Source organism: Rhamphochromis sp. 'chilingali' (assembly GCF_963969265.1).
Source record: "Rhamphochromis sp. 'chilingali' genome assembly, chromosome: 18".
In the NCBI taxonomy this organism is placed as follows: domain Eukaryota; kingdom Metazoa; phylum Chordata; class Actinopteri; order Cichliformes; family Cichlidae; genus Rhamphochromis; species Rhamphochromis sp. 'chilingali'.
The window spans coordinates 28,884,730-28,904,101 of NC_137945.1; the positions used below are offsets into that span (position 1 = coordinate 28,884,730).

The 19,372-nt window shown below is 41.6% G+C and overlaps 1 protein-coding gene across 12 annotated transcripts in view; it reads left to right on the plus strand.

Annotated features, from left to right (window-relative positions):
• Positions 1 to 19,372, plus strand: part of svila (supervillin a) — a 79,240-nt gene that overhangs the window by 31,119 nt on the left and 28,749 nt on the right. For 9 of the 12 annotated variants that reach the window (XM_080866017.1, XM_080866020.1, XM_080866019.1 and 6 more), the window contains 12 exons: positions 3,349 to 3,412; positions 5,746 to 5,837; positions 7,401 to 7,464; positions 7,562 to 7,695; positions 7,774 to 8,503; positions 12,499 to 13,368; positions 13,828 to 13,995; positions 14,572 to 14,606; positions 16,599 to 16,663; positions 17,265 to 17,401; positions 18,290 to 18,385; positions 18,818 to 19,124. In XM_080866017.1, coding sequence (XP_080722143.1) covers positions 7,457 to 7,464; positions 7,562 to 7,695; positions 7,774 to 8,503; positions 12,499 to 13,368; positions 13,828 to 13,995; positions 14,572 to 14,606; positions 16,599 to 16,663; positions 17,265 to 17,401; positions 18,290 to 18,385; positions 18,818 to 19,124 — 2,550 coding nt within the window. In that variant the 5' untranslated portion in view covers positions 3,349 to 3,412; positions 5,746 to 5,837; positions 7,401 to 7,456. The remainder of the gene's footprint in view (positions 1 to 3,348; positions 3,413 to 5,745; positions 5,838 to 7,400; positions 7,465 to 7,561; positions 7,696 to 7,773; positions 8,504 to 12,498; positions 13,369 to 13,827; positions 13,996 to 14,571; positions 14,607 to 16,598; positions 16,664 to 17,264; positions 17,402 to 18,289; positions 18,386 to 18,817; positions 19,125 to 19,372) is intronic. The other 3 variants (XM_080866023.1, XM_080866025.1, XM_080866016.1) reach the window with 3 other exon arrangements.

A 19,372-nucleotide genomic window follows, 5' to 3' on the forward strand; every position in this document is an offset into this window, starting at 1 on the left:
CGACACACACGGGGCACAGTGCTGAGGAATTCCTGGCGTATTCCCTTGCGGCTATAGCAGCCATAGTGTTTCTGTAGATTACAGCCAGCATCAAAGGCTGTGGGACATCTGTGATCTTTGTGGAGGTTTTTATGCCTGTGTCTGGAATGACGAATGAATTGAGGCCCTTTCTGGGAACCGTGGGGATGGTGGTGGAGGGTGGTGTCACTCCTGATGGACCACATGCCACAGCATATAGAGTATATGAGGTGTAAAAGGAGTACAGGTCTGGTTTGTGAAGAATTAAGTCTGAGACTTCACAATAGCATAAGACGGCTGCCCCCAAGGGTAAGAAGGCGTGGGTTATTTTTTGCAAAAGCAGCTAGTTAAACTTTACATCTGGTTTTGTTTCACACTATAATTTAAATGGAAATTAAGATATTTTTCAGTTTTGTTATTCCTAAACATTTAAATCCACTGACCACTTACATTATAGACATCTGAAAAGCATGAATGATGCCAAGAACAATTGGGGTAAGGTGGACGAGTACTGAAACCGGTGTGCTTCATAACACGCGCACGCACACACTTTCATATCTTAGTGAGGACATCTAATTGGCAATGCTTACTCTAGCCATGAAAAATTAATGTCTAACCCTTACCTTATACCTAACCATAACCCAACTGTAGCCCTGGCACTAAAACCACATTTTGAGCCTCAAAAATGCCTTCGAACAAGCCTGATTATTATTATTTTTTTATTATTATTTCTTATCCAAATGTTAGTAAATTAACTCCTTTATTCTCATGTATTTCCAGTTTACTCATTAAATTAACAGCATTAGACATCTTTAGATTTCATCAGACTTCACCTCCTTTAACCTGGCATTCATGGCTCCATGTGGGTATCACAGTACAGAAAGATGAAATGGCGATGCAATATTGTGGATGTTTTTAAAGTAATCTTGTGGTTGCTGTGGCCGTGGTAGTCTGTATTAAAACACCCAACAATTTGTATCAATTTAGTATGGTTATGTAAAAGATAGCATTAGTTGTGGAGAAAGGGTAAATGATCACTTTCTTTCTTTATTTATGCTTCTTGAACAAGCAGTGGGATATAAGACACACGTTGGCTTTTTACCAGTAACAAAGGTTTCGATTTCACTTAAATTACGAGGAGTTGTAATTGTTAGCTCTGGATAAATGTTGTCTTTCACTTCACCTCAATTGTCTCCAACATGGCTATTAGCTGTGGTCTGTGGAGCTCAACAAAGCCTTCACTTATTGAAGAGTTTTGGAACCTAACTGTGACAGTTGAGCCCAACACAGTCACATGTTTAGTTTGGCATCTGGACCAGAGCTGGAAGGCTGCCCTCCAGTACAGCAGTCTAATATTCAACACTACTTGTTTAAAGAAGGCTACATTTGTAAAGTCATCCACATGTTAAGTGATACTGCTTCGTGTATCATCAATATCGCGTATTGCTTTGTAGCTGACGTTTGGTCAATAGTGGTCATTCCATTGTGTAGAAAACTCTCTATTGCATTTATTTATAGCTTTAACTCAAAGTTGTGAGAAGCTTAATTCAGGACTGTCTCATTTTCTATTGCTAATGGAAATCTCAACAACTGTAATTTAAAAAATACTAGGTGCAAACCAAATAAACATATACAAGATGAATTAGACATATAGCTAAGCTTTAAAAAAAAAAAAATACTGTTTGAAAGGAGAAAACCACCGAACACGAATGCCTTACCGTTTCAAGTGTGAAGCACGGTGGAGGGAGCATCGTAGTCACGAGGGAGCAATGGATTCAGCTTTTTATAGGAGAAAACCAGGATATCAGTTCTAGATCTGAATCTCGGGGAAAAAATGGAATGATGAAAACACTTTGACCCAAAGAGCACAACTAAATTAAGAAAAAAAATGGCCTAGTCCTGACCTTAATCTGTCTGAGATGATATCACAGAAATATCAAGAAATGATAGCTTCCTCAACCTTTTGCTGGTCTCAAAAATTAGATGTTCAAAAGTCTGTTACTGCCAAAGATTAAGTTGCAATTAAGCTTGTATAAAATCTAAACTTCATCTATGTGTGATCAGTAAAGAGACTTTATACCTGCTTGAATGATGTTGACTTAATCTTTTTGACTCTGGTCAAAAGAAAACGCAGTCAACTCTGAATAAGATTATCATTCAAGGCTCACTGTGTTTCAGCAGCCCTATTCCATCCAGCTGAAACAATACTCAACTACCCCTAAACCCATACCCGCACACCACCTTCTCCAAATAGGCCTCCTTTCTTCTCAAATGTCTCAGATGATGTTTTGCTTAAGTAGGAGGGATTGAAAGCATCAACCCAAACATCTTTAACAGGGACTAACAGATCTGGAATGGGGAAGGGAGGGGCGGGGGTTAGTTTGGGGTGGGTAGCCACTGGGGAGATGTTAGGGGTTTGGGTGGAGCAGTGGGCAAGTTTAATGGGGTGGGGGGATTTGACCTTGAGGTGATCTCGGAGGGGATGGAAGTAGGACCACATGTTTCTCCCAAAATTGCACAGCTCTGGCTACTCAGAGGTCCAAGTGCAGCCAGAACCGCACGTTTGAGGTTTAGAGCAAATAGCAAGCATAGATGTTCCCTACAGGGATGTGTTGCACAACTTGGGTTTCTCATGAGACTGTTGTGATGTTTAATACCCACTAATGCCCCATTTTGGTGGGATGGGGGGGTACTGAGGCTGTATGTCTCTGTAGGCAGGTGTTTATACCACATTGTTCCCGTGTTTACCGACTTGATTTTTCTTCCTAATACACACCAGACTGTAGAAAGTTGGATTGTGTATGTAATTAGGTTTTATCATACATTATGCTTCTGATGGCTGAGGAAACTATCTGTGCTCTCTGTATTCCTGGAGGGTGCAGTGTAGAAATGCTACCCAGTGACAATGATCCCATCTGCACTGCAACTTTGATGTGTGGTGAAACTGCACTGTACACAGGCCGTCAAACGCTCTGATGTATGATCTCATGCACAACACATAGACTGATGCTTAAGAAGGAGACGGTGTGTCTGAATATAAATGCAACAATTGTGTGTGTGTGTGTGTGTGAGAGAACTAACATAGACTACTTATTGTGCGATATGATTCAGTGGGACAGGTAGATTGTTTTCCACATTGTTCGTTTTCTCTGTGGAAGGCCTCTTAATTAATGTGGTCCTGTGCCAAGGAGCTGCAGAGAGAGCTGCTTCACGTTAACATGCCTACGCTGCTCTGATCATCTGTTCATCTGAAGACACAACCCCGGGTTCAAAGTGAAATTAATGGACCGTGGAACATGAATAAATGTTACTCTTTTCTTCTGTCCACAGGAATTGGGAGTGAGAACCCCATTAAACTAAGCAATCCCAGATTGCTACAGAAGAGAGCATTGAGGTAAGATGTGCAAAAAGACCTTTAAAAAGTAAAGGTGCTACTTAGAAATGTAGCAAACAGGCATCATGCTCCTGCAGGGGAGCTCAAATCCATGACTGATAGTGTTTCCTTGTGTTTGTGTCAGGTATGTCATGTGTTTCGGATCATTGTAATGCTGAACACTGAAGCCATTTCTAATCAAACACCTAGTACTTCATGGTGGATGAAATTCCTTTGAAATTCCAACAAGCACTGGTTGAAATCCAGCCGCAAACCATGACAGACTCTGAGTTTTATAGGTAGCTGTATCGATACTGTTGTACTTCTTCCATACTGACAAAGATTTTGACCTAAAATTTCAAATTTGTATTCATCAGTTGGCGCAGGTTTTCAATCCAGTCCTTGTATAGTTTGGCATACCTCAGCCTTTCCTTCCTGTTTCCCTTCCTTAAGAGCGTTTTTTTGACAGCCATGCCTGAGGTTTCACTGAACAGTGAAGTGGATCAACCAAAGGGCCAGATGCATCGCTCAGGTCCTGTTTTAGGTCTTTGCTGAATTTATTTTCTTTTTTCTTGTTTTTAAAGGGCATACCAACGCCATGCTAGGATATGTCACGTGTTCAGCTAATAGCTCTCACCTTGTTCCTGCAAAAATGCTATTTTATGCTTGTGCTATCTTGAACATTTTCATAGATTCAGGTCACGAAATTAAAAAGAATGTGTTTTTGCCACAGGCTAATGGTAACAAATTGTCTAAATAAATAATTAAAGCTCGTTCTTTAAGTTGTCTGTTATCTAGACCCAACACTGGTTATCCCTTAAGTTGGGTCCCATTTTATGCTCTAATGATTCTTAGGTCAGTGTTAAATGGCTCAAACAAGCGTTCCTTTGCGATGGTCGTGTAGAAGGACTGGGCTGAAAATGAGTGAAAAAGCAAACCAAAGTGCAAAGAAACACTTTAAAAGCCTCGAGAAAGAGTGAAGAATTTAGCTGAAGGCACAGTGCTGTATGCAGAGTAGTTACTTTGAATACTGCAGAATTGCTGATGGTAATGCACAGTGAACTGTAAGAGTTGCACCTTGTCTGTTATCAGGGGTTCCTCTCATTACAAATCCAGCACCGTAAGTCAACCTCACGACCAGGATAATCTTTTTCCTTTTTCCATGTTTTGTTTGCTTACTCTTCCCATGCTATACAATAAAGAATAGGAACAATGACATTGCACAACACTGCTTTACTTGTTCATCAATACACGCACTTGCTGATACAGACTGCTGCACATAAACAAAGTGGCTCTGGCTCTCTTGGAGACGTTATTTTCTTTTCATTCTAGAACTAAGAAGCAACCTTCGCAGTGGTCTCTCCCGTGTCCCTCTCCTCTCTTTTCTCTCTCTTTCTATGATCAGAGCTCCACATATAAACACCTGTGTTCTCTTCCTCATACATGAATCACATTAAAAAATATTCTCTTTAATGTAAATTTCTTTATTAAGACAGTACTTCAGATGGGTGAGGAACTAACTTGTGCTCAATAATGTTGTTGGCTGTTTGTCAAATACACCATCAGGCCTCCTTATTAACACTCTAATCTGTGAAGTTTCCTTCACTACACTTATAAGACTGTTGGGCACATCGATGCCCAAAATCTGGGTGTTGTTTTGTTTTGAAAGCACTTTGCATGCATGGTGAACATATCTAAAGATGAAGAAGTAGTGATGAAAAGAGATGTTCCTGTGTTGTGATGAGAAAGGATCCACCATATACGCGTGTATCAGGGTGTTCACAACTCCGTGGTTTCTGTCCCTTACAGCAGCCACAGAGTTCAAGCGAGTTGGGTTTTCCCAGTTCTTGACTGTTTCCTCACAGCAGTAATCTGCTGCCAGCTCTTTTATAGCTATATTGCAAATTTGTGGTTTTGAATCAAATCCATAAATGACTTCAATATGTTGTTTTGGGGGGTTTTTGTGTTTGTTTGTTTTTGTTTTTTTTGAGAGACAGAGAAATTTGCTGCATATCTGCGAGGCTCGGGGTGTTAATGGGTCAGAAATGTCTAATATCTAGATGAATATTTGGAGATGGAGAAGTTGATGAAATTTACAGTCTCACTTCCAAATGCACAGTTCGGATGATTAATTGCATACTTTTGTAGCTTCATCCGCAATCCACTGACTGATTAGATTCTTGACCACCTCTCAAACCAACCACGCTTCTAGCAAATAGTTCAGTGATTTGTGTTTGATCAAATTCAGATTGATTCAGTGAGCCCCTCACAACTGCTTACAATGTAAACAAATCCAGTTTCCCACAGCTCAGCCCTGTTTCAATAAGAGTTGGTATTTTTTCTGCACCCCTCAGCTTCCAGAAAGAATTCTCCTGTGACGAAAAGGACGACCCAGCCAAAAGCGCCAAGGATATAGATGTTAGTCTCTTGGCCAATCTCCCCAAAGGTGAGTGAAGTGATTTTTATTTATTTATTTTTTACTTTTTTTTATTATTTCTTGCTGAAAATGACTCTGACGTTGTCAATGTTCCCACAGTTTTTCAGAGTTGCTGTTGTGTAACAGCAGCTTGTTTGCCAGGTTGGAATTAAGTCAACATTTGTGTAAAACCAGTTTTTCTACAAGGCCCAGCTTTGCAAAATGTTATGTATGAACTGCTGTTATTATGCTGCACTTGTTTTCTTGACAGGGTTTATTTAATGTAAGTTCCAATAAAGATCCTGTAGTGGTTCACACTGGAATGTACACATAAGTTTGAAGACGCTTTTGATTAGCTGTTTATAAACTGACTCATGTATAAACTCTGTGGACTTTTGTAACATAGTAAGTAATCAAATCAAAAGTAAACATTTTGAATATGATTTTTGATTTTTCTTCATTCACTAGAGAATACGTGTTGAATATTTGAAATATACCTTTTCTTAAAAATAAAGTACAGAGAAACGGCAGTGATCCTGGATTAGAGGAGCAGAAGTGGGTGGATGGATCCATCTTTTTATGTTGTGACAAATAATTACAATAATTACAATCAGCCGTTTCTTTGGTGAACCCATCACTCCACAGATCAGCTTCATCCTACTCTGCAGTTCTTACAATACAATGCTCTGCATTGACAAAGTCAAAACTATGTTTTTTCTTTTTTTTATGTAAATAAATGAAAGGCAGACGTTTTTGCCTTGGCTGAAGTATCTCTGAAGTGAAATGGTGAAATGTCAGAAGCTTTCCTGAGAACAATCCTTGAAACTTGGCAAACCTTTGTTTTGGAGGTTTCTGCCATTCCGCTCCATTAGATGGGGATCATTGGTGTTTGGTAATTGTTGTTGCTATAGATTCTGGTAAGATTTTAAATAACCAAAGTCTGGGCAGCCAGATTTAGGTGCTTCCCAGCTTTTATCGTTGATGGGTTGAGAATTTTTTCCCCCCCTTTAGAAATTTTCCTGTTTTTGTGCCTTGTTGCAATCCTGTCTTATAAGATGCAGACGATCCTGTTGGTTTTTATGCTGACATTGACTTGTGTAGTCTATATATATAGACGGGTGGGTGTGCTTTTGTAATTTCATTGATTCATGGGTGGACTCAAACCAGCTTGGACCACTGATAGAAGTAAGACGCATCCGAGTTCATAAGGGCTCTTAAACCAGTGGTCTCAGGAGGGTTTATTCATGGGGTTTTTTTCTGGGGTTTTTTGTTTTGTTTTGTTTTTTAAATAACATAAATTGTAAGTTGGTTTTGTGAGATTTTGTGTCGATTAGTGGAAAATAGTATTTTGGAAATGATTCAGAAACATTAAACATATAACATCAATGATTTAATCAAACTAACATTTTATGATAATATGTATATGTGAGCTCAGTGGTATGTGTTCATATTACAGATTACCAAAGCATGTCTACAAATATTTCCTGTGAGCCAAAATCTATCCAAAATTTGTCATCTTAGACCAATTAAACATTTAATTAGATCTGCTTATTCTGTACTGATTTTATTGCTTATTTATTTATTTTTGTTAAGTCTCTGAATTGAGGAAACTATTTGAGGGCATTACCACAAGCACAAGTGACTTGGAAATGAACAGGTGAGATAATGATGCATCTATAAATATGCTACAGTAATAAAGATAATACTACATAGGATAATAATGTGTAAAGATGACTCTTCCCTTCTGTGCTTAGAAAGGAGCGCATTGCTCGGCGCTTGGAGGGTATAGAGGGTGAAGTACATCCGTCTCTGCTGCCTACCTTGGTGGCCAACCGGCTTCTGGAGGAGGACACTCCACGATACACTAGGGCCTCTGACCCCTGTGCTGGTGAGACAAGAACAGTACTACAGATTATCGTGTCTCTTTCTACACAACAAAGACATGACTTGTTTATTCTTGCACCAGTTACCGTTCAGCGTTATGGCATGGAGGGATTTGAAAGCCCAGAAATGCAGTTGATGGCTCCAGAGCGCCAGTCCAGAGCTCGATGCAGGCCTGAGCCTCAGTCCTTCATCCACACTGAGCCAGTTCACATTTCGGGTCCGACCAAAGGTGTTCCTGAGTTGGAGTCCAAGACTGAACGCATCGCCCGCTACAAGGCAGAGCGGCGCCGGCAGCTGGCCGAACGCTACGGCATCTCTTTGGATCAGGAACCCGACTTGGACCATCACTCCCGCTACCCCCGCTCTCACAAAGAGTCGGACTGCTCAGAGAGACGTAATAGAGGGGAGCTGGTGGGAGAGGAAGGCAGAGATATCACCCTAAGTGCTTACACCAGTACCTTAGCTACTAGCCCAAGGGCAGGCCGTTCAGCTCCGCCACACGGCTACCCGGACCCAGGCTGTGATATTGGTCACACCAGGGTGGAGTTGTTCTCAGAGAGGGAGAGGCTGATGAACCTGGAGAATCAGCGCAGGGCCGCTCCGCCTGAGCCTCCATCCTCCTCTTCATACATGGATGTGACATCATCGTCCTCCTCTGCTAAGGTGCCTGCAAAAGACTACACAGTGACTGGCATACCACCCAGTTCACCCAAGCAAGGCAGGCACCCCTCCCTCTCCTCGCCTAAACATGGTGCGTCTCCTGGTGACCTATTCATTGAGCAGCAGGCCCAGAACGTCCTCAGCAGACAGGGGTGAGTGTTTTGATCTCATCTTTGTTTTTGTTGGGGGTAGATCTTTTTTTATTTTAATAAATCCATTTATACATAACAATGGTAAAATACACTTTTGCTAAAGTTTTTGGGGTACTTTAACTGTTTTTGTTTTTGAAAAAAGCAAAGATCAAATTTTATACCAAAGTGTGCAGTACTCCCTCTAACACAGCAACACTCTCAACACAACATGGAATAAAAAAGGTCAGACGTCACTGCATTTGCAGAAACATAGATGTATCCATGTTTTTCTGCTGGTAACTGAGACACCATTGTTAAATTGTAACAATGGTGTCACAACAAGATTAGCTTGTTGTGACTTGTGGAGGGAGGAAGACACATTGTTGTAGCAAACCGTTTTCTTTTTTTTAAGTTTGATTTGGTTGAAAATGGACAACCCTGAGTTTTCTACGTGACTCCAGATTTTTGAGGGGTTTCATATTTTACTTTATACATAAATTGTCCCTTGTTTCGGGAGGCTTTTTCTGCATTAAGCTCCCAAGATCCCCTTCACATACAAACATGGGGTTTGAACCAGAACCAGAACTTTAACAGCTGTTCACACTGCATTGTGTTTAAAGGATGGATCCATCTCTCCATCTATTTCTGTCACTGTTGCTCTGTTCGTTCCACATGTCCAAGGTCGTTCTCTTAGCAGGACTCTTGTTTGATACAAGGTCATGCAATCCGAGCTCATTCTGGAACAGACCAGCTCCCACAGTCACCTACAACTGGGCAGATTAGTCTGCCTGTGCTGTTCTGTGCTGTATGTTTATTCTAGAGATTTCAGGTGGATGTCTTGAAGAACAAATTGGGGTGTTTTTCAGATTCACAGAGGATCTCTTACTAAGTTGTAGATAGTACTTTAGCATGTGCACCAAAATGATACACTGCATTTGCCTAAGGGGAGGGATGGATAACACTGTCGTTGTGAGTCCATCCTTTAATTGTATGTTTAAATGGTGGCTAAAAGGACAAAAATGACACCTGAATATTAAAACACCTGAGCTAGCAGCTCTTTAGAGGGGACGTGCTAAGAGTTGTTTCAGCTCCACAACTGTTGGAAAAGAGAGAATCAGTGTATGCACCCCTGTTTCTTGCCCAACCCAGATCATGACCAGGCTCCAGCCCTGCACTGTTCCACTGCAAACAAACATATGAAGGTGCATTCCTTGCTTCTACATCCGTCCGGGACATTATTCCCAATCCATCTGTGTTCCCCTCTGCATCGCCCCCTCTTTCTTTTCCTCAGTTTCCCTCTCAGGTTTCAAAACTTGGCCAGGTTGTATGTGTGTCCATGGTGCAGGGAGGGTGTTGTGTTACTGGGCAGCTCAGTGTGACTCCACAGCTACATCTCTGACCCACAGCTGGGTCTGATCAAGACCAGTGAACCCTGAGGAGAAACAAGCAAATAGGAGTGTCTCCGCTCTCCTTTTTCATTGGATGTGTGGGAGACTAACATGAAATGCTACGTTTTAGCTCTTGTAGTGAAATGTTCAGAGCAACCCAAATGTCATCATTAGCAAAAGCTTGATGCACTTTTATTCCAGCACGATCATTTTCATCTCCTTTATCAGCATTGAAACTTTCTGGAACTGGTGACAGAAAATAATCAAAACAACAATTAACTGTAACGGTACTTATATAGTGCCTTTCCACAAAGTTGAGCACTCAAGCTCAACAAATGAGTTTCTACTGCAAGTCTCATGCATTCTGGACTTGGAAGAGCGTGGGATCAAGTGACCCTTCAGTTTGTAGACCCACTCTACCACCCAAGCCACAGCTCTGCAAACTAAGTGCAGAGCTGCACTGATTATCCACTAACAGTTTAGTTTAGTTTGTTATTTTTGTAGTAGTATCAAGTTGTAGTGTTTTCCTAAGTGCTGTACAATAAAGTGGATATCTTAAGGATTTTAACATCTTTGCTTCACAAATGGCGCTCGCTGCAGCAGTCCAACAGAATAGCCTCATCAAAGGTGTATAATCTACAATAAATCACAATACGTTTATACGCAGATGATAACTTATTATTCTTACAGAACCACAAGTGTCAGTACTGGAAGCTAGCAGTTTATTCAGTAGACTGTCTAAGGTTTCTAAATATTCAGTCAGCTGGTCAAAATTAATTCTGTTGCAACTATCGATTTGCTTAGGAGTTGAAATGTTTCCACACAGAGACATGAGGCTTGCTATAGTTGAGGAAGAGCCAAACTGATTGGTCCAGTCAGAAGACTATCTGTAATTTGTAATCTCCAGTTACTCAAGTAAAACATTTCTACCTCATGACCTGCGTCAGGTCTGTTTCCCCACTTGAATCCAAGGCTAACAGATATGACTTTGTGTTGTGTAGTGAGCTGTTAAATTCAGGTTCTTGTATCCCTAAAAAAGAGATTTGCTTCACAAACTGATTTTTGTTTCCTCCCTTCATTCTTCAGTTGATCTCTTAATGTATTTATAACTGATCAACATTTTTTCCAGTTCTGCTGAACTCTGATCTGTGCTTAGTGAAAAATTCACACTGTTTGCCTTTACTCAGCATCAGAGGGCCAGCATGACTCATCTGGCTCTGGTGGAGTGAGATGGCATTTCCCTTGAATATCTGCTTCTGCAGATAAAACCTCAGCTACAGAGGCGTACATTTAAAGAGCCCTCTCTCCAGATAGCATCAGTGTTATCAACAAATGAGTGTATCTATAGATAGCATCTATGTAATAAGATCTGATGTAATATAACTGCACTATCTGACCATTGGTCATAATTCAACAAGCCTTAAATATGAGACTTATTATTCATATTTTTACTGTGGCAATTAAATGTATCGTGTGGGAGTTAAACTTGTGTTCTTGGGATTGTGCTGATTGCTAAACTCAGTGTCTCTTCAGTCAGTCTTAATGTGAAGTCAGTGGAGTGTGTAATATAGTTTTGTCTCGGCTTATATGCTTCAAGAAAAAGACCTCAACACTGAATTCAGACCCAACTGCCCAGTCAATCACGTTTCCCATTGGGTTTCTCTTGGTGCAGTGCAAAGACGAAACTTAGTACTGATTGGTTCCTCCAGACTGATGCTGAAGGCGACACCCACTCCCTCATCAACTGGCCTTCAAGGTAGACAAAGGCTGGTTGTTTCTCACCCCCAGTTATCATCTACCATGTTCCCATTCATCTGGACCAACCCTTGTGAGCTGTGCTTTTTAAACAGCAGCTCATTACAGGGCTCCAGTTTTTTAAATATTATTATTATTATTATAAATTTCTGTGATGATGCTGCATTTACTCACTTAGGGTCCTGAGTTGACCGGCAGGCGACTGTTTAATAATCTCTGCTTTTGAGCTCTGGACGTCTGCTGAACAGTCATCCTCATCCTCATTGTCACCAGCTCCAGTCCCCTTGGCTTCCAACCATAACTTCATTTCTCACTCACCTTTTGCTGTGTTTAGCTTAAACCCCATTTGGTAACAGCTGTGTGATGGATCATATTATATCAACAATGACAAATGCTCGTACAGTATTGCCTTTTTAACAATTATGCTGTCGGTGACTGGATTTGTGAGTTGTGGGTGTTTTGTTTTGTTTTTGAATACTTTCTTCAAGAATCAGATCTTAGTAAGAATTTAACCATTATTGCCAGTGTGAGAGAGAGCCTGGAAATAATTCTAAACCAGTTCATATCAGGCAAAGATGTATGTTGGTTTTAATCTGGCTTGTATGGTATGTTTATGGTTTTATGAAATATTTGAGTCAGGAAGACTAAACATCTGAGCCAGTATTTATACTGGTCTTACATCCAAATATAAAATCTGCATGCTTTGTCAGTGTCCAGCCCTAATGTCAAACAAGAGGCTGAGCTCCTCCTTTAGTGCTCAAAGGCTGACACACAAAGGATCACAATCAAAGTCATCTTTCTGAGCTTCTATGAGAGCTATGCTTTGCCTATTGATGTTTTCCAAATGTTAACCAGTCCTTTGTCTCCCTGAAGAATCAGAGTTAGGGAGAGGCTTGTCAGGGAGGAGGGCCGCCAGAAGAGCCCAGAGTTCGGAAATGTTACAGAAGGCCTAGTGTACCGCAGACAATTTCAGCACCAGCCCCAGGCTTCTACACGCTACCACGCAGACCCACTAGGCCCACAGCAGGCCTACTCCCACCATCATCCACAAGTTCAGCACAGCCAGTCTGGTCCACAGGGAGGGCAAGAAGTTGGCAATTACCCCAGTTATTTGTCCATGACCTCTGGTTCTACATCCAGAACTGGGCAGCAGCAACAGCAGGTGGAAGAGGAACAAGCTGGTGAGGCTGAGGCGGTCAAGACAGAGGGCCTTCTGAGGAGCAGAAAAGCAGTCTTGCCTTCACAGATCCGGCGCAGAGAGAGGAGCACTGAAGACCCATGGAGAGGGCGAGGTGAGGAGGAGCTGGTCGTGTACAGGATGCAAAGAGAGGCTGAAGCAGAGGAACCTGTTAGAGGGGGACTTGGAGGCAGACCAAGACGGGAGGAAGCAGAGTATACCTCCTGTCTGCAGGCGGCGGAGCGCCGACCCAGAGAGCGGGAAAACGCTGATCGTGCCCACAAAAGACCGGCTGCGACCCACATTGAGCCCAGAACATCTCACACAGGGCCAGGAAGTTCCAGCTCCACCACAGCTCTGAGCCGATCCGTGTCTGATGCTGGAAATCAACAAGGACCCAATCAGAGGACCTTGCAACACCAAACCAAGGAACCCCAGGAGGTCAGAGAAGGAGAAAGTTTGAGTAATGGAGAGAGTCACCAGGACACCAGGGTGTCTGTTGCACAGCTCAGACATTCCTACATGGAGAGCACCACCACTCCTCCAACCAGCCGCAGGAATGAACTGTAGGTGGTAAAATGCTGCATGGCCTGTACTCGCTGACGCTTATTACCTAACATCATCTGGCTACTCAACGACTAACAAGCAGCTACGTCTGGTGTGATGCTAACATCCCAAGCACAGTGGTTCATTTAATCTGTAGACATGGCATACATGCATTAATTTGCTAACACTAATCGTCCTGCAGTACGGTGTTTGTCTCTGCTTTAATGGCACTGTGAGTTGTTTGGATACTGCCTGGAGCTCGTGTGTGTGTGTGTGTTTAAACTGTTAAAAAATCTGCATGGGCTTGCTCATAGGCTCGATTTTAAAAACCAGAGGTGTGGTTGAATGTTCAACACCTCTGCTTTTAAACAGTTTTATTTTGCACCATGTCCCTCTCTATTTCTCCCTGACAACTCTGTATTCTCTCTTTCCTTTGGGTTTTCTGTCTGTTGATCCCTCTCCCTGAATGGCCCCTCCAGTGAAATGGAGGAGTGCAGGGCACTGACGGGCTACGAGGCCCCATGGAGAGGGGAAAGGGACAGGGGGCGCAGGCCCCGGCAGTATATCTATCCTGGGGAGAGTAGAAAGACCTCTGAGAGGTTTAGGACACAGCCCATCACTTCTGCTGAGCGCCATGAAACTGATAGGTACTGCTCTGGATTCAAGAATGCACAGCTGAGTGTGAAACGCATGCATGTTAAAAGAAATCACAACTTTGTTTAATTTGGAATGCAACGAAATGTTGATTTTAGTCGTGACCTGTAATCAAATATATATATTAGTCTCTACCAAGGTACCATAGTCTTATCAATATCATCACAGTGAAACAGGCCAGTGAGAATAATGCTCACATATACAGACCTAAACACCCTCCCTCTCCTTGATTTTCATTCTAACGACATTAGCAAACAAGGAAGCTTAAAGGCCAAAGGTCCCTCTGATTGGGCCTTGGCAGTGGTCATCACACGTGACCACAGTGAGGACGCATGAATTGGCCTTTGTCAGTAATCAAGTCCCGAGACCATGGATCAGAGCAGACTAATGTAATGCTGTCTAATTCTCTAGCTTGGTCTGCTTTCTCTCACATTTCCAGCATACCACAAACTACTGCTTTTCTCAGCACGCCGCTAGCCTTCTAACCACTCGCCACTGATTTACTCACCTTTTTTATTGTTATACATAAGCTTCGAACTGATCACCTTTTTCTTTTTGTGCTTTTGAAGGTCTTGTGTGAGTTCAGACTTTGCTTCTACTGAAGGTAAGTAGTTTTTCTCACTAACCTCAGATTTAGATTTTCAGAATACAGTAACAGTAAGTAGGTATAATAATAAGTAGATATAATGCTAGGCTCATTGCATCTTATTTTCTACTCCGGTATAGATATCATACAACAAAAGTAAAGCTCATGAATTAAAGTAACCACATCTAATATTTCTGTAGACATCCATGTGGAAATGCTGAATCACATGGACATTGTTTCAGTTTCAGGGTTTTCTTGGTTAATTTTACATGAGAGCCAACTTAAACGCTACACATTGTCATGCCACAGACTGATACAGCACAGTTTCTTTTATAATTCTTTGGATGGCTGCTGAGATCACGAGGATGGAAAAAGAATGCAGTTACATTCATGCTTTAGTTCAACTGTCTTTCCATTTATATCTGCTCTGTATCATAACTGCATAGGTTCATGTAGTAGTATCTGCAGTTCAGTGGTCAGTGACTAACTATGAAAACAGCATTACTGATTATTTACAGCTGCACTCATCTATAAGTGAACAGAATGAGTTTTCAGTGGCTTCAGTAATAAACACATGGATGGAGGCCTGGTGACTTAAATCTGGTTTTTTTAGGTCGTCTTTATTTTATATGAAAGCGTGATATTTTGAAGTGGAGTTTACAGAGTCATTAATGGTGCTCACAGTAGCATAACATCACTGTGGCCCCGCTTAGGGCAGAGCCAGCTCATCTGCTTCTTATAAACATGACTTGGTCGGGATGCTTTGGCGAGTATTATGTAGGCCAGAGCTCAGCACTGGAGTGTCAAAGGGATAGCTGTTTAATGATGTCATGGCATGTGTCTTGCAGAGAATAAAGCGTGTATATTCCTCACACCTGTCCATCTTTTTATAGTCTCCTGAGTGACTCCAGTGACGGGTTTAGTGGTTTGTTTGTTTTTTCCCTGCCATTAAGCCAGATGGTGTTAATAACGATTGATAGGTATCACACAATAGTTGTCATACTTCTGTGTGTTAAATAATTAGATTATTGGGAAAGGTTTATCGAGCATAAATGTACCTATCATCTTAAGATGCTCTTCTGTTACCATTTTTATCCAAAGCTAGCTAGTGCTAAAGTGTTCAGTTTCTTTTAAAGTGACTTCAGTTTTTTGCATATTATAATAATGTCAGTGTTACTGCATAACATTCTTTTTTTTATTGACCTATAATTTAGTAAATATGTAGACTAAAGCAGGATCTTTAATCAGCGACTAGTGACTACAGTCATTTGAAATAACCACTGTTAGTACATTTTAAACTAGAGCAAGCTAGCTAATTAAGCTAATACTAGCTTAACGAGTTTGTTCAAATTGTCTGCCTTTGAAATGTCCTTACATGATGGCAGTTTAATGCGATATTATAAGTATAATGCGTTGTACATACTGTACAGGGTTGAACTAGCACTGAGTTCGCAACAAGAGACTGTGTACGGTCAATAAAACTCACAGATTCGTAGCCATGCAGAGCTGTTATTGGGGTGAAGTGGTGGGCAAAGGACTGAAGTGACAGCTATGGAAGAGGAGGATATTGTTGACTGAGGAGGAAATGAGGGTTACTTATGCAAGAAGCCTGGAATGTGTTGGTGTTCATGGAGAAATAAAGAGTCTCTGTTGTTTCTGTAAAGTCGTACCCCGTGGTTTCAAGGACATTTGTTGAAACCCTTGTTTTTATTTTGTGTACTCAAAGTGTACACTTAATAGAATCATTAGTGTATGAATAGAAATATATGTAAATAATCACATTACAAAACTTATTTGCTCTTTCTGGCAATATAATTTGGTGTTTTAGTGTCTTTGGCAGAAAATTTAAGTAGTGTTTTACAGAGTGTCTATGGTAGCATAAAACAATAAAATATTAAGATAAAAAAACCAAAACGTAAAACAAAGTATAGGTGATACAGAGAACTGTGAAGCAGAATTTATGTAGTTAGAACTGGTTTCTAACTCTAACTTTTTTTTCCTTTGTTGCAGCTGATGAAGAGAAGCTAGATGAACGGGCCAAGCTGAGCGTCGCAGCTAAGCGCTCTCTCTTCAGGGTGAGTTTTGACTTCAGCCTGTTGGGCATCTTATATTGTCTGAGTACGAGCTTCCAAGCTGAGGAAAAACTTCATTCCAGTTATGGGTACGATTGCAGACTCTGGGATTAATAAAGTATTCTGATTTCAATTTCCTGTCCTTCTCTTACTTTGAGGATTTAGAAATTTTGATTGCAGATGTGAGTCACAACTGAGCCAGCCTTATTCCTGAAATGATTTGTGCCATAATTCAGCGGCTTCTAGAATCACTTTTAGCAGGAAGGAGTTGAAGGAAACCTTTTCTGTATGATCGTGTCAGGCTCTCACGTTTTTGTGGAAGAATTGTGTCTCTGTCCTCTTCAGTGTTGCTTCAATCCAAAGCCTGTTCATTTCTCAGCCTGTAGAGTCTCAGATGTTGCTCTTATTTCATATGGAAGCAGTAAGGTGCAGGAAGTTTTGCTTGTTCATTTTGCTTTAAAAAAAAAAAAAAGCAATTAAATTTTTTATTTATTTATTTAGTTGCAAGATCTGCTAAGGATCAGAGAAGGTAAATACAGTTTGTGTAATCAGCTGTGTTCATTTCTAAAGATGACCAATGTTTACCCTAATTATCTCCATCCAGGAACTGGAGAAGAGCGTCGATGGCGGAGCTCCTAAACTGCGGTCCAGGAATGCTGCTGTGGACAGGAGACTAAGACGGACACAAGATCGATCCAGAACTCAGCCGGTCACAACTGAGGAAGTAGTCATCGCAGCCACGTAAGGCTCTGTCACCTTGTTTGATGCTATGTAATGTGAAAGACACCTCTAACAATAATAGGGTAACTTACTTTCTTGATAGGCAAAGAAAAAGTGTATAATTATATAGTTCTATCAGGAAGAATGACTAAATAAATGTAAGCTTGAAAATGAGCCCATGGTGAGTACAAATGTGACACAAGAAAAAAGTACGTCTGGTCCTTTTACTAAGAACCTTCTGATTTTTTTTACTCTGAAAATGTTTCACATGTGGGTTTTTATTCTCATTACTTTAATTTTTATTACTATAATAGTACTCATTTTAAAACCTTTCACAAAGAAATGTTTCTGGAGACTATCTAAAAGGAGCAAAAATGTTAATCGCTCAGTATGATGAGAATTGCATAGTTCCGGGGCTATAATAGCAAAACCTCAACCCTCCTCCCCTTTTTGTCACAAGCTGTGGCCGGGGAATGACCACTAAGACTCCATCTACAGATCTGTGTGTTCCTGACAGCACATATCAGGTCAATAAATCAGAGGTGTAAAATCTTTAAGTGCATTAAAGCAAATACATGCACATCTGTTCTATTTGAAAAGTGCTCTAAAGGGAAGTTCTCCTAGATTATCAAAGCGGAACAAACTCAACTGTGCACTTGTGTGTAGACATCCATCTGTGGAGAGACCTTGCTGTGAAGATGAAGTTCTAGGGTGTTACCAGTTTTTGTAGATTTAAACTTTTCTTTCTGCGTGAAATTGTTTCTTAAAGAAAGCTGTGCCTCTGACTTTTTCACTGTCCTCACATCTACATGAAACTTTAACCACCATCCTAGTCCTCATGTTTGCACCTTCCTGTCTTCTCTGTCCTCTGTGTGTGTATGACTGTGTCCCTGTCCTTGACCACTGTAGCGCCCCATCTCACGTGCCACAAATGGTGTCCGCTCACGCTGCCGTAGCACGCGTCCCTAGCCCCACCCTAGTTTACAGCACTGTCCCACCATACAGGTACACAGCAGACGTGTGTGCACGGATATGTATGCTCACATCGAAGTGCGGTGTTTGACTAACACGTTTGAGTCTTGGCTGCTATGCAGTTTTTCTTCGTTCACTGTGTTTTAAACTATAGGATTGAGTTGCTGGTAAAGTTCTAATGCACAGTTTTAAGGTTTGGTGCCCTCATGTGTGATCGGAGGAAACTACATGAATTAATTGCTAAGATAGGACGTCTGGGTTTTTAACTCACTGCTTGGTGAGCATGACTCACCCTGCATGTGTAGCAAACCTTTTTGGCTCTGTGTTGGCGACTTTTATTGGCTGTCAGAAAATGCACTCTCTCTGACATGCCACTCGCTGGCTTGCATGAGCTCCCCACAAGCTTACAGAAGTCTCCGTTTTCTTCTCCCTCTTTGTCTCTTGGATGTCTTCTCCCCTCCTCAGCCTGCAGGCATCCTCACAGCAAAGTGCTGTTGCCCATGAGCAAGTGAGGGAGGCCCGGCGGGCGCAGGATACCAAGGAGATCCGGGGCCCGACGCAGACGTCTTCACTAAAAGAAAAAGATACAAAGCAGAGCGAGACTCAGGAGGAGCCTGACCTCTGCACCCTCAGCCTGGCTGAAAAGATGGCGCTGTTCAACCGGCTGGCTCAGCCCCCAACCAGGGTCACCCACACAAGAGGGGACACGCGGCAGCGGAGGGCCAACGCTCGCTACCAGACACAGCCCATCACACTGGGAGATATGGAACAGGTGGGGAAGCAGCAAGGTCACTTTGTTTCTCCAGTGCTTCGGTTCACTGGGAGAAGACCTCTTAACTTTGCTTTCTTACTGTACACATTCACTCTGTTAGTGCCACACAATACAAAGGTGGAGTATAAATGTAGTAATAATGTGTCATGACTTACTCGGTCAATCCAGTGTCTTATGCACAGAGTACGTGAATTAATATTTTTAGAGAACACAAGAGGAAAAGTGAAAATTCTGTTAATGAATATAAA